A 14,894-nucleotide genomic window follows, 5' to 3' on the forward strand; every position below is an offset into this window, starting at 1 on the left:
GAGGTTCAGGAAGCTTTGTGCCAAATAGAAATGTGTTCAGATGCAACCACACTGCAGAAATAAATCCAGTTTGAAACCCTTTTAGTTGCCCTGGCTCAGTACTAGGGAATCCTGGGAATTGTCTCTGGAGTCTGGAGTGAAGATGCAGCCTGAGTTGGGTCCAAGACACACTGCAGAAATAATCCAGTTTGAGACTGCTTTAACTGCCCTGGCTCAGTGCTAGGGAACCCTGGGAATTATAGTTTTATGAGAAAGAGCTCTGGTGCCACAATAAACTACAATTCCCAGGATTCCCTAGCACTGAGCCAGGAGAGTTAAAGCGGTCACAAATTGGATTATTTCTGCAGTGTTTTGGACCTTCGTTATTAAAAATGCTCAAGGTCCAATCCATACTGCAGAAATAATCCAGTTTGGGACCGCTTTAACTGCCCTGGCTCAGTGCTAAGGAACCCTGGGAATTGTAGTTTTGTGAGAAAGAGCTCTGGTGCCACAATGAACTACAATTCCCATGCATCTGAGAAAATACACTTAAGTCTAGGAAAGCTCATGCTGCCAACTTTTCTTTCAGTGAGACTCAAAGGTGCTACAAGATCTATCTCACTATCATCATCACCATTATTATTATCATTATTAAATCCAAATGCAGCTGAAGAAGTGGACTTAAATTGGCAACGCTGATATCCTGTAGACTCATTCTCTGGGGCTGTGATCTGGAAGTGTGGAGGCAATGCCCTTGTCAAACCAGGGAATCCTGGGAATTGTAGTTTGTTGTGACATGTTGAAACACTGCTTTTACTGGCAGCCAGGGCTCCATGCATGGAATTCTGGGCTTGGTGGTTTGCCCAGAATCCCATCATCGCAGGGAGCCTTGCAGTTAGAAGCAGTGCCAAACTGGATTATTTCTGCAGTATGGATGGCAATGGAAAAGGGAACGAAAAGAGAGCCACAAAACAAATTCTTGGAAGACAGGGCAGCAGGGGTGCCAACTGACCAGGTGCTCTGCCCATGCTCAGAGGCATATTTAATCACTAACACACACACTCAGGGACATCGCATTCACATCTCACAACCCAAATGGTCCTCACAGTACAACAACAACCCTGAGAGGTAGGCTTGGGGCACTCTGCCCAAGCTCAGGAATTCAGAAATTCAAATGTCCCTCTCAGGCACACACAGAAGTCCACAACATCAAGCCATGATACCATTGTCAAGTATTGCCTTTGTGTGCCTTAAAACTTATGTCTTACTTGGAAATCCAAGGCAATTGGGATTAAGCCAGCCAAGATCCCTCACTCCCTGCCTCTCTCCAGCACTTTTGCCCCTGGAGCCTGAGAATGCCTGGGGGGGGGGGGCAATAATCACTGTCCTCTCTCTGATTGGCTGAACTATTCCTCCAAACGGGCTTGCTCCCTCCTGGCTCTCAGAGGGAGTCATGAGAGAGAGAGAGAGAGTTTTCTCCAGCCCTCTTGGCTGAAAACTGTTACACTCCAAAGGGTTTTGGTTGCTCTGCAGCAGGCTGCAGCTGAAACTGGCCAAAGGCACGGAAAAGGCACTGAATTAGAGCAAGGCGCGGAAATCACACGAAAAGCTCTGAAAAGTCCCCGTTTTCGTGTGAAAGTCGCGAAATTGGCAACACTGCTACCCTTGTGCCTAGTACGGAAGCTTCAACTTGTCCAAAATATGGCAGGCAGATTAGTCACCAGGACAGCTAAAGGTGACCACATTATTCCCATCTTAAAATGTCTTCACTGACTACCTATCAGTTTCCAGGCACAGTACAAGGTGTTGGTTATGACCTTTCAAGCCCTACATGGCTTGGGTCCAACCTATTTGCGGGATCGCCTCTTTCCATACAATCCACCCAACACATTTAGGTCCTCTGGGAAGAACCTTACAACCAATAAAGACCAGGTTGGATGTGGTTACCCAGAGGACCTTTTCATCTGCCACTCCCAAACTATGGAATAGCCTGTTGGAGGAGATCCAGAACATTTTAAAAAGCTGTCAAGACAGATGTCTTCCGATAGGCCTTCCCTGAGTAATCCACCCGGTCTCCCATGGACACAGATCATTACAGAAAATGCCCAAAATGTCTGTCTGACTGGTTTGATTGCATGATTATTTTAATTTTAATTGTTTTAATGATATTTTAACTATGGTATAGTTGGGGAGAGGGGAAGAGAATGTATTATAATGTATTTTATACTGTATTTTATTTGATGTAAGCTGCCTCGATCCTGTGGGAGAGACGGGGTAAAAATAAAATTTTATTATTTATTATTATATAAAAGAACCACTCTCAAAACTCTACAAATATGGATTTGTTGATTCCCACGTATGGCTGAGACCATGGGGGCTACATCACAGTACTATTAACACTAGTAGCTTCCTCCTTACCTAGGACATTCAGCAGCAGCCTGTACCCAACATATCTCCACTATCTCTAGAGAACTCACTAGTATAGAAAAGGCACTACTCAAGGCTTTCTTAATGCACAGCTATAATAGTGGGACAAGCAGCCCTTGCCAGCAAAGCTTCTTTCCCAGGTTTCTAGGAGGCAGAGCTCAACTCTTTGCTTTCCAGCTTCTAAACAAGCAACAGCCATTGGCTTAAGGCCAGAGAATATTACAAACCTGTGCATCCCGGTAAACCATCTCATACTGATGGATCATCTGGCGGCTTATTTGGCTACCATGGTATACAATGGCATTCATCTCTGTCCATGTTCGAAACTCCCGTTCCCAGTTTGTAATGGTTGAGAGGGGGGCAATGATGAGGAATGGACCCCGAAGTCCCATCAGGTAAATCTCAGAGAGGAATGTAATGGACTGGATTGTTTTCCCCAAACCCATTTCATCAGCCAGAATGCAGTTCTTCCTGTAGAAATACCATGAGTAGGCATTACAAACCTAGAAAGCACTCCACTGGCTAAGGAGTTCTGCAAATTGTACCTGTTCGCTTTTTTTTTTTAATTTTTATTTATTTCACTTCCACAAAGAACATTAAATCAACAACAACAATAAAATGTTTAAAAAGGCTTAGAATATGAGTTAACATATAAGGGATGCTAAACAGGAAATTCCAGTAGGGTAGTTATCCAGGTGGCATTGTATGATTAGGATGAATACAGAAGTTCATTGGGGAAGCCTCTCACAATGGTTTATGGCAGGGGTAGGCAACTTTTTTGAGCCGGGGGCCAGGTTGCTATCCCTCAGACAACTGGGAGGCCGAAGCCAAAAAATAAATAATTAAATAATACACACACACACACACACACCAGGACAAATGTAGGACAAAATTTTCAAATGGAGGGCACTTTTTTTTTTTTTTTTTTTTAATGGAGGACAAGCGAAAAAATTTGCTGATTTTTAAAAAATGTTAATATAAATGCATGTTTCTGGGGCTTCTATAGACAATTGCCCCCCAAAGGCCCCGGCGGCAATCGGCAGCAGGACCAGGCTGGTGCCGGTCCCAAGGCCTCGCTGGGCCGCATCTGGCCCGCAGGCCGCAGGTTGCCTACCCCTGGTTTACAGGGAGAGACTTTCTGCTTTCACAAGCAGAAAGTCTTTCCCCATATACCAGCAATTCCTGATGGTGGTCTGGGCAAATGTGAGGTAGCAGTAACATCAATATAATGGGTTACCTAGACAAGAAATTTTTATCCATTTGGCTCTTTTCCTAATTTGTCTAGTTTGAAATAGTATTGTTTGTTCCTAGTCTTCATATTTATGTGTCATGTTGTACGTGCTACATGTCAACAATGCATCAGATACATCCACCACTAGATTAACTTCCTCTATTGCCTATTTGCAACACTACACATTTCTCCAAATTACTTATATAAGTTATAAGCACATTTGCACTAGACATCCTGCTACTGACTAGAAAGGCAAACCAACTGCATTCCCAAACCCCAGCTCTACTTTTGCAGCTTCTGGAAACTGTAACAGTGGTCTAGGAAAAAAACATTTGTTTATTGGTGAAATGCACTGAAGGTGCCTCTGTTCTATCTGCAACTCACCTGTTATACCAGTTAAAAAGAAGCCAATTCATTCCCTCCAGCTGGTATTCTCGTAGTTGATTATTGTTCTTATAGTCACGTGATTTCACTAGCTTTTGCCAGGTTTCAGAGGCTGGGCGCTCCTGGAAGGAAAACCAGAATTGTGACTAGTGTAAAAACTAAATTTCCTGTGGTCAAATTATCTCCAAAATTGACTGCAACTGCTGACCAGCTCATCCTTATGGCCGCTTCACATTCCACAGCAAGGTACATTTTATGTATATGTACCCCTGTGAAAGGAAGACAAGAAGCCTTAGTAACATGACTGATCATAGGGATGAATGACCTCAAAAGATAGTATCAGGAAAAGACTCAGGTAACAACACCACTGTAAGAGAGAATAAGTGATCAATTCACTTTTAAATACTTTCCCCCTTCCTCTTAGGAAAGTGAAGCTCTCCTTATTCTCACCAATGATTTGATCTCTGGTAGTATTTGCAGAGCTTCAAATTCTTTGATTTTTCCAGGATCAACATCTTCCTCCAGCTCCCAAGTGCTTTCCTCATAAGGCAATGAGCACCACTTCACCAGGTAGTGTGTCACCTCCTGCATTCCAGGAAAAACAATGGAGATACAATAAGAGGTCACAAAAGAAGTGACAAAAAGCAAGTGACAAAAAACTCCCTGGGGAAAACATGTACAGTTTGTACACAGACTAAGAAATCAGTTAACCTATGCAAGCTAAAGCACGTAAAAATCTGCTACATAGAATCACAGTGTTGGAAGAGACCACAAGGCTCATTCAGTCCAACTCCCTGCCATGCAGGAACACAAAATCAAAGCACCCCTGACAGATAGCCATCCAGTCTCTGTTTAAAGACCTCCAAAGAAGGAGACTCTGCCATACTCCAAGGGAATAAGTTTCACTGTTGAACAGCTCTTACTGTCAGGAGGTTCTTCCTAATGTTAAGGTGCAATTGCTTTTCCTGTAGTTTGAGTCCACTGCTCCGGATCCTATTCTCTGGATATGGACATGGATACGGGAAGGGAATTTGGCTGGAGCAGAATGGAGTTGCACCCAAAGCAATCTAACTCTGATGGAGATCAATAAATAACACAACAAAATCTGAAAAACACGTAGGTCTTTGTATAAAACACATATCTTCACTTCAGAGAGCAGAGGATAGCTATCAGCCAACAGGTGGCTCATCTGTACCTGGCTGTGGATGATAACTTGGGGCATCCTTAATTATTTTTTCCTGGCTTGGCATTCTTTGATCTAGTCATCTTTTCAATTTTTCCAATTCTTCTACTCAAGTATGGGTAGATTAAAAGGGTGGCTAGACCCAGCCATCAGAAGCTGCCTGAAGAATTTCTACTTCAGACAGTCATGCTCACCAAGGCCCTCTAAGAGAGGAAAGGCCCTACCAGAGGATAATCTGTACAGGGGAGTGATCTGCTACCAAACTTCTGCCCTTTCCATGAACAATTATGTGTAGTTCTCAAACTTCTTTCCTGCTCCTGTGATGGGCCTCCATACCCCTGCAGGACTTGAGGCCTAATTCGCAGTACTTACATATATCAAGAACAATTTATTTTTAACCTATTTATTTAATATCAGGAACCCAATTCTTCATCTCTAACTACAGAAAAAACTTGTCAACATAGACTCAGTGCTGGACTTAGACAATCACTCCATTTAATTCCTTTTTTTTTCTGGCAATACGCTTGATGTGTCAGCAGAACAAACAGCATGGCCTTATGCAATTACCAGGCTGTAACACACCTGGCAACTCACAGACAGTTGGTGGGTGGGGAAAACTGTATTTCTGCATTTTGCTAAATATATCCCTCTACTTCCTGTTCTATGGTTTGCAATGAAAACAGAGGGACTGGGGAACTATGAATGGCAAATAGCAATCATGCTGAGAATAATGTACATGCACATTAATGGCACTGCATCAGTAAAGAAGAGGACCAGCAGCATCTACCTCTCCAGTGTCCGAGTCCTTTGTGTGAGCTACCTCCAATATTCTATCAACCTCCACATAGTCTGGATTGAACAGATCTTCATCAGGCTAGCAGAACAGAAAATAAATTGATAAAGACACATTAAAAATGATATTGGGATGTACTGAAGACTAATACATATTATATGGCATAACATTTTGTGGGCTACAGCTCACTCCATGGAATTGTCAAAAGAGGTTTCTTTTTTTAATGACAGTGATCAATGACAACCCCACAAATCTAAATGTGTCACCTTCCAATGTAAGAATTTCCAAAAGGCTCCCATGTCAGTTTGCTGCATCAAAGAACAGAGTCTTGTGGCACCATAAAAGCTAACAAATGTTATTTAATGCCAAATTTTGTAGACTGCTACTCACTTGATCAGATACCTATGGAATTCTACTCTACACTGATAAATTTGGTAGTTTACACTGTAACAATTTCTAGTAATGAAGCATAATATGCATTATCTTGCAGGTAGGGAATGGGGGAAGATGCCTCATCAGATAGCCTACAGTCCATGAATGCTTATGCCAACTATAATTTGCCACAGTCTTAAAGATGCCACAAAACTCATTGCTATTTTTGCTCAGTGGCATCATCAGGGTTGGCATTACCCAATGTAGTAACTCATGGTGGCTGTATCCACACAGCAGAAATAATCCAGTTTGACACCACTTTAACTACCATGTCTCAGTGCTATGGAATTCTGGGAATTCAGACTTCTTTGTCAGAGAGCTTTGGTGCCACAACAAACTGCAGTTCCTAGAATTCCGTAGCACTGACTCACAGCAGTTAAAGTGGTGTCAAACTGAATTGTTTCTGCAGAGCAGATGGAGTCAGTGCCATCCCCCATTGTTCTCCTCCCATACTACACCATATAGAATCCTTAGAAATGTTTTTGTACTAATGTTACTCATAAATCCTAACTGCCATATATCACTGAATATCGAGGCAATAATTGTGACACAACTGCCAAAATTAAAATTACACCTTTCAATTGCAATATCATAAGCACAGCCTAAATGTATTTGTATTTACATAGTACCATTTGATCAAAGTGAATATTTAGTAAGATGTGATGTTTAAAAAAAAAATTAAACGAATAATTAAAAAAAAAAACCTCTTGAGGCCTCTTCCTTCTCCACCCAGTGAACCTTGCCTTCTCCTAAGACTTTCTCTTCTGCTGAACCCCAGGGTTTTAAAGGAATGTGATTGAACACCACAGCCCATTTCTGCCAAAAGCAGACATTTGGGGAGCAGTGGTGTCACCCTCACTTAGGGTGTCACCCAGTGCTGCCTACACCCCCCTCACACCCACAGTAATACCCCTGTTATTGCTGCAGGAAACTAACCACCCTCGAAAGAGGTACCTGAAAACAGGCTGGGAACTGATGAATATCCAGAAAGACTAAAACTGGCTACTAGCTAAAAAGGAGGAGAAGGAGAAGGAGCTACTAGCTGAAAAATGCTAGAAGGCATGTTAGCATGTTCTCTCTCACAGTTTCTGGTGGAAACACCAAGTGTTTGGCAACAAAAGCATTGGCAGAATGTTTTCCTTTAAGTCTTTCAGCTGCCAATTTTGGTGCATGATCCATGATGCTGGCAAATGGAAGTGTGCAGCTGAGAGACATAAAAGTAGAATTTTGCCCAAGCCTCTTAGTGTTCACGATGGGCAGGAGAAGAGTCAAAAAGTCATTGCCTGCATCTGGTATATAGAGATGTGAACATTCATGGGGTGGGAGTGGGGGAGGGACTCATCAAAGGCTTCTTTTCCTCAGTTCCACAATTGCTTCCTTTTCCAAGGTAAAATTAAAAGTGGAAAAATAGAAAGACACCACAATTTCACTACCACCTGATCTTTTCTGTTTTTCCCCAGCTTCAAGGCTGCACATTCGAAGAACAATAAAGGCACATACATTTAAATGGGGGAGAGGTGTTCTTTGGAATCTGGAGCTATGTAGGGATTAGGATGGGAAAGACGAATGCCATTAGACTTTGAACATAAGATGCTCTTAATACGAACTCTCTCTGGCTTTCAGTACTTCAATTTCAAGCAAGGTCTGTCTCCCTTCAAAGTGAGACAAACTTGAAATGGGGTTTGTGCACCACCTCTGCTACTAATTTACTTTCAGCCTATTTTCTTCCCATAAAAAGCCACCAAAAAAAAAGAAAAGAAAAAAAAAAAAAGAGCTGGACAGACTGGAAGGCCTCTCTTATCTGAAAAAAAAAAAAGCCTTCTGCTACCACTTACTCCATATGCACACCCTTCCCAAGGTAATTTTGGGACCTGAATAAGTCCAGGGAAGAGGGAGCCACAAAAAATGTTTTGAGTGGTCATATCAAATCTCTTTAAGAGTATATGTATGTACATTTGATTGTATTTTTGAGCAGACTATTCTTCAATTATGTTTAGGAATGGGCCGGGAAAGGTTACACAGCTGTCATGGACAGCCAGTAATAAGGATGAAAGAATCTGTCAATTTTAGTTTTTCCTGTCCTCAGTTTGTCTGTCTCCTTTATATATCACTTTTTGGAGTGGTGCCCATTTATTCTAAAACATTCATTTTTGTATATACCTCTCTCTAATATACACTTTTTTTGCAAGCAGTTTTCATTTGTATAATTCTGGTACATACAGTATTCTCTCAATATATGCATTTCTGAGTACTATGCACTGTTCCTATATATGCACTTCTGTAAATATATTTGTTCCGATACCTGAATCACAAAGTTTAGAGAAGTACAAATACAAAAAAAGGGGGTATTCACATTCAGTTATAGGAAGTGTAGATTCTGTAATTTCTTATCAAAATGCAAACTAAACAAAGTTCTCCCCCATTCCCAGGTGCAATGAATCAACTTCCTACGCTTGATTTAGGAGAAATTAATCCTCTCACATCCTAGTTCCATAATATATGCCTCAGGTATGTCATTTTATTAAAATATGCTAAAGAGGAGCATCCAAAATCTTATTTCAGAACATAAATTTGCAGTACCTTGGGTCCTGGCAATATGATATCACAGAGAATGTGGCCATGTTCTCCCTTGTGCCAAATGTGACAAGTCTGTATTTTTATCAAAAAGGCTACTCACACATATTACTCTTTAGAAGTTACTACAGCTCATGGACCATATGTGGGGGGAGCATCCCTCAAATTTAAGGTGCCCCCCCCCGAACCATCTGTTCAAGTTATGAATGAAATCTTGGGGCAACAACTCATTTCCAGAATGAAGCTTTGGAAGTGTAAATGCTTACACAGTAAGTATTAAATCATTAAAGGAAAGTAATTTAGCATTAAACCATAAAAACTAATACAATGATTTGTTGCTCAATTCATTGACAGGTTTTGTTTTTTAAAAAACAAACATTTAAATTTAGTAATGGATCAGTTTAAAATTACCATAATCAGAAACAAAAACTGTTCCTCACAAATACATGGCAGGTACCAATTAAATTTTAAAAAATCAAAATTGCTATTGAAATTTGTCATGAATTATGGGTAAGAATTTATTTCTAAGCTCTGGTTCATACTATCAGCAACATTTGTCCTTGTCTGTGTTTCTTCTTTCTCCACTTCAGGTGCTGATATATGGATGAATGCAGCAGTGTGCTTGTTTAACAGCAGTATCTCATTTAAAAATAAAAAAGCCAAGTGCTTCTGCATGAAAGAATATGGAACTTAGAGACAGAACTGGCTTTCTTACTAGAAGGCTGGTGGAGAGGACATCACTCTGTCAAGAAGAGAAGCAGCTGCTCATCCTAGACTACAGAGAGAATGAGGTTCTACCAAAATCATTTCACATTTGTGCCAAAAACCTGTACAAAGAGCTGAAAATACTATGGATTTATGGCCACAGTTAGAAAGCAATTTCAATTTCATATTGCCCTGATTTACACCCACCAGGGATGCACAGAGAAAGCTGCAGGTAATAAGCCTGTTAGGAGAACAATAAATTCATATTACATTTGATATTAAATGAGACCAATCTCCAAACAAAGCTTATACACATGTACATGAACAAGATGCCTACTAAAACTCCAGCCATTCATGGAACCCTTCTCTGTGACAGACATTTCTGCTTCAGAAGATAGTAGTGATCCTGCATGCATGCATATAACCACTAACGCTGGAAAAAGTGACCCCAGATAAAGTCTTGACAAAGTGGCCCCATGAGCTCTTTGCTTACCTCAGTGAAAATGTGCTTCATCTGGGCTTGCTTATTGCGGAAGCGTTTAATCTTCTGGGCAATGCGTGGGTCTTTCTCCAGCTCTTCCATTGTGGCCCATTTACAGTGCAAGTAAGAACTGTGAATTTACAAAGAATTATTAACTAAATAAACTAATCCTGTCTCCCCAAAAATAATAAGGGAAAGGACACTTCAGACATCACTAAGCAGGACCAGAATTTGAAATAGCCAAACCAGAAACAGAAGGAAGAAAAAGAATACTATTTAGTGTTATACTTGTTTCTGATGGCAGTAATGACCAGAGCTTGGAAACATTACTTTCCAAACTACAGTTCTCAGAATCCAAGCCAGCATTGTCAATTCTCAGCACTGTGGCCCAAAAAAAGTTACATTTCCAATGTCTAGAGAAGAATCAAGATGACCCATGCAGTTGAAGGGAAGCTCAGGCAAACTATAAATATGGAATGAGGTTCCTGGCATCAGCTTTTTCACCCAAGCAAGATCAACACCACAGGACAATTAACTCTTGAAGCTGGGAAATTAAAAGACAGGAGCAGAAAGGGGACATGTTCTTGGTAGTTGTTCCCTCAAAACAGATGCACAGAAGAAAGGGTGGATGGATGAAATAATCTGTGTGTTCTAGACAAAAAACAGCCCCATAGTAAGAAAAATATACGTACAAATTGCGGTATTTTACGTAGAATTCCTCCTGTTCATGAGTTTCTGCTCCAGGGAAAGTCTAGAACAATAGCAAGTACTCAGTAAGGAACATTTGCACACAAGCAAGGGCAACACAGTCAGTATGATCTCACCTGAACTGGGCTTTGACTTAACATAAGAGATTGCTCCTGGATATTGGATATTCTTGCGCAATTAGCAAGAAAAGCAGGAGTGGACAGCCTACAAGGGTTATGTTAAATAAATAAATGAAGAGCAAAACAGATAGGATTTGTGTTCTATACTATGTTTTCCCCATGTTCACCAGGCTAACCAACATTTGTCAGTTCTCCACTCAGTACTAACTGTATGTAAACCCCTTGACAAGTCTTTGTCAGCCTAGACACAGCAATCAAAGGTTTTAGAATTTATGAGTTAAGCTCCTGAAACAGGTGGTTATCTTCAAGATAATACTAACATCAAAATATAAATACAGGGTTCTATAATCTCACACGAACATATTGTTTTGCCATGGAGCAAGTTTTCTGGTTGGTGTGAGGGGAGCCAGGCTCTGGGGGGGGGGTACAATGTGCTTGAATGAGGAGGCAGAGATAAATAGCTGCACATTAAAATGGCTGCATACCCACCTCCTGCTTCAGCTCAGAGATGAAAGGCAGAGCTGCATAGATTTCCCTCTCTGTCACTGTCATACTCTGAAAATGTCACACTCACAAGATGCAAAGCCTCAGGAAGCTGATGCATCTCTGCCTCCTCATTCAGCTCCAACCTTAAGACCTGCCTCTGTCCAATACTACCTCTGAATGCAGAGCATCCTTTAAGCACAGAAGCAGAGCTTGGATTGAAGGGTAAAGGTACTGATCACGCTTGAACTAAGTGCTCTGGAGTCCACTATAGCTGCAAAGCTTCACTCCCTTCTTGACCACTAAGCTGTTAAAGGGAGGGACTGCTTTCTACTATCCCTCCTCAGCCCCAAGCTTAAGTGTGGAAAGAAGAGCAGACTGTTGTTGTCCCCCTCCCCCCGGCGCATCCCTTTCTGCTTCATTTGAGACTTAGCAAACACTGTCCTTTGGGGGAAGAGAAGTTCTAGCAACAACAAATTTTAGTTGGGCAATAAAAGAGTGCCAAACTTTGCTACCCTTGAGCAAATAGCTGACTAAAACCATAATGGAAAGCCTAAATCTCTTGGAAACTTTTTAAAGAATAAAATTAAAAACTACAAGTTTTGCAGAAAGGATCACAATGGTAAAAGTATCTTCTCTCTCCCCCCATTATATACTCAACTACCGAAAGTGACATTGATGTTTTATAAAGCCTGCCATGCACCACTCCTTCTCCACATTGTGTAGTTACCCTGTGAAAATGGAATTGTTGCTCTGGTAAGATATTTTTCTTCTTTACACACACTCTCTAAAACCTTCACCAGTTGCTACTACTATTAATAGTTTATTGTTGCTGTTGTATGCCTTCAAGTTATTTCTGAATTATGGTGAGCCTAAGGAGAGCCCATCACAGGGATTTTTTGGCGAAATTTATTCAGAGGAAGTTTGCCTTTGTCTTCCTGTAAGGCTGAGAAAGTATGACTTTCCACAGTCACTCAGTGGGCTTCTAGGGCCAAGAGGGGATTCAAAACCTGGTCTCCAGAGATGGAGCCCAACACTCAAACCAGTACACCACACTGGCTTTCCCATTAATGGTACTGAATATTTATTTAAGGCAAATTATATACAAAACAAAGAAATGACAGAACTCTAGCCCATAGATTAAATAACATGAAGCAGATGCTTGCAGATTTACATTATAGGAAGGATGGAGAAGCTGTAACCCTGAACTACAGCTCCCAGCATCCCTGGCCACTGATCACGCTGATTAGGCCTTATGGGAAACGGAACGTTGGACCTACCTGAGAGACGTCCCTTTCCAGCAGAGAAGGTCCGAGCATCCTGACTTCGGGTGGCTCCGCCCACATGGCTCCTGATAGGCAGGTAGAAAACAAAGAAGACAATAGGGGCCCTAGCCCCGCCCCTGTGGGCGGAGCCACCCCAGAAACCCCAGTCGATTACAAGCTGAGGAGAAGACTTGTCCAACTGTATAGAGAAAAACAGAAAAGGTCGCCCACCCACGCCAGTAGGCAAGTTAGGGTGGGGAGGATGCTCAGACCTTCTCTGCTGGAAAGGGACGTCTCTCAGGTAGGTCCAATGTTCTGTTTCCCAGCAGAGAAGGGGCGAGCATCCTGACTTCAGGATGTAGAAAAGCGGGCCAAATACTAGGGCGGGCCGGCTGGCGCGGGGGGCAAATCTGGCACCACCTGCTGTAACACCCTCTGGCCAAAGGCCGCCTCGGCTGACTGGAAAAGATCAAGCTTGTAGTGCCTGATGAAGGTGGAAGGGGACTTCCAAGTGGCTGTTCTGCAAATCTCGGCCAGCGGGGCATTGGTGGCCAACGCCGCAGAGGTAGCCGCACTCCTGGTTGAGTGCGCTGTGATACCCCCTGGCGGTGGTAGGTTCAACGCTTTGTAGCAGAGGACAATGCATTCTCTAATCCACCTGGCCAGGGTTGAGACTGACACCTTTTTACCCTTAGAATTAGGTCTAAAGGAGACAAACAGGGCCTCTGATTTCCTGAAGGTGGTCGTCCTCTTAAGGTAGATCTTTATGGCCCTGCGGACGTCGAGAGTATGCCAGATCTTCTCCAAGTCTCTGGAGGGTCGCGGGCAGAAGGAAGGGAGCACAATGTCCTGGGATGTGTGGAAGACAGAGTTGACCTTAGGGACGAAGGTCGGGTCGGGTCTCAGGAGGACCGAGTCTGGCCTGATGATGCACAATTCTTTGCGGACTGATAGGGCGCCTATCTTGGAGACTCACCTTGCCAAGGTGAGTGCCGTCAACATCAATGTCTTGAGGGTTAGAAACTTGAGGGGCACCTCTCTCAAAGGCTCAAAGGGGTGACCTGTCAAAGCCTTAAGAATTTTGTGCAGCTGCCAGGAAGGGAACCGATGTTTGGTTGGAGGTGCCCTGTTGGCGACCCCCTTGAGCAATCTGCGGATATGGGGGTGTAGAGCTATCCTTGCCACGTTGTCATGGGGAAGGATGGAGGTGATAGCTGCCACCTGTCTCCTTATGGTATTTGGTCGCAGACCCTGGAGAAATCCGTCTTGGAGAAACTGAAGGACCGCAGAGACTGAAAAGTTGATGAAATCCTTGTGTTTGCGTTTACACCATCTTTTAAATGCCCTGAAGGTGTACTCGTAAATTCTCAGGGTGGACTGACGCCTGGATGCCAGTATGGATTCCACCACCTCTGGAGTGTAGCCGTAGCCCATCAGCATGTGGCGTTCAATTTCCAGGCGTGAAGCTGAAGCCAGGTTGGGTCTGGATGGTGGATCTGTCCCTGGGCTAGGAGGTCCGACCTGGCAGGTAGGGGGAAACTCTGGGTTGCCATGCTGAGGATTTCGGAGAACCAGGGGTGCCGGGGCCATGCTGGGGCCACTAGTAGGACCTGAGCTCGGGTCCTGCGAATTCTGGACAGCAGTTTTGCGAGTAGCGGGGTTGGCGGGAACGCGTAGAGGAGCCCCTCCGGCCATGGGCAGTTGAGGGCGTCTATGTCTTCAGCCCCTTCTGTTCGGAACCTGGAGAAGAACCTGGGTGTCTTGGCGTTGGATGGGGAGGCAAAGAGGTCCAGTATTGGCTCGCCGAATCTGTCTGTTATGGCCTGAAATATCTCTGGATATAGGCTCCACTCTCCCTGGTCTATGTCCGTCCGGCTTAGCCAGTCGGCTTTGGAGTTTAGGGATCCTTGAAGGTGTTCGGCCTCCAGAGCCGTGAGGTTGGCCTCGGTCCAGCTCAGAAGGGACTGAGCTTCAACCATCAGGGACCGGGACCTGGTCCCTCCCTGACGATTGACGTGAGCCTTTGCCGTGATGTTGTCCATTCTTATGAGTACAGGTCTGTGACGAACCCTCTGAAGGCCTGAAGAGCTAGGTGAATCGCTTGCAATTCCAGCCAGTTGATGCTGTGGG

The 14,894-nt window shown here is 43.2% G+C and overlaps 1 protein-coding gene across 3 annotated transcripts in view; it reads right to left on the reverse strand.

Annotated features, from left to right (window-relative positions):
* Positions 1 to 10,936, reverse strand: part of CHD6 (chromodomain helicase DNA binding protein 6) — a 54,905-nt gene extending 43,969 nt beyond the window's left edge. For all 3 annotated transcript variants that reach the window (XM_042461968.1, XM_042461970.1, XM_042461969.1), the window contains exons 1-6: positions 10,882 to 10,936; positions 10,202 to 10,319; positions 5,992 to 6,078; positions 4,472 to 4,606; positions 4,022 to 4,143; positions 2,634 to 2,877 (exon numbers count right to left, since the gene is read on the reverse strand). In XM_042461968.1, coding sequence (XP_042317902.1) covers positions 2,634 to 2,877; positions 4,022 to 4,143; positions 4,472 to 4,606; positions 5,992 to 6,078; positions 10,202 to 10,291 — 678 coding nt within the window. In that variant the 5' untranslated portion in view covers positions 10,292 to 10,319; positions 10,882 to 10,936. The remainder of the gene's footprint in view (positions 1 to 2,633; positions 2,878 to 4,021; positions 4,144 to 4,471; positions 4,607 to 5,991; positions 6,079 to 10,201; positions 10,320 to 10,881) is intronic.
* Between the last annotated feature and the right edge of the window lie 3,958 nt (positions 10,937 to 14,894).

This window comes from Sceloporus undulatus, chromosome 4 (genome assembly GCF_019175285.1).
Source record: "Sceloporus undulatus isolate JIND9_A2432 ecotype Alabama chromosome 4, SceUnd_v1.1, whole genome shotgun sequence".
Taxonomy (NCBI): Eukaryota; Metazoa; Chordata; class Lepidosauria; order Squamata; family Phrynosomatidae; genus Sceloporus; species Sceloporus undulatus.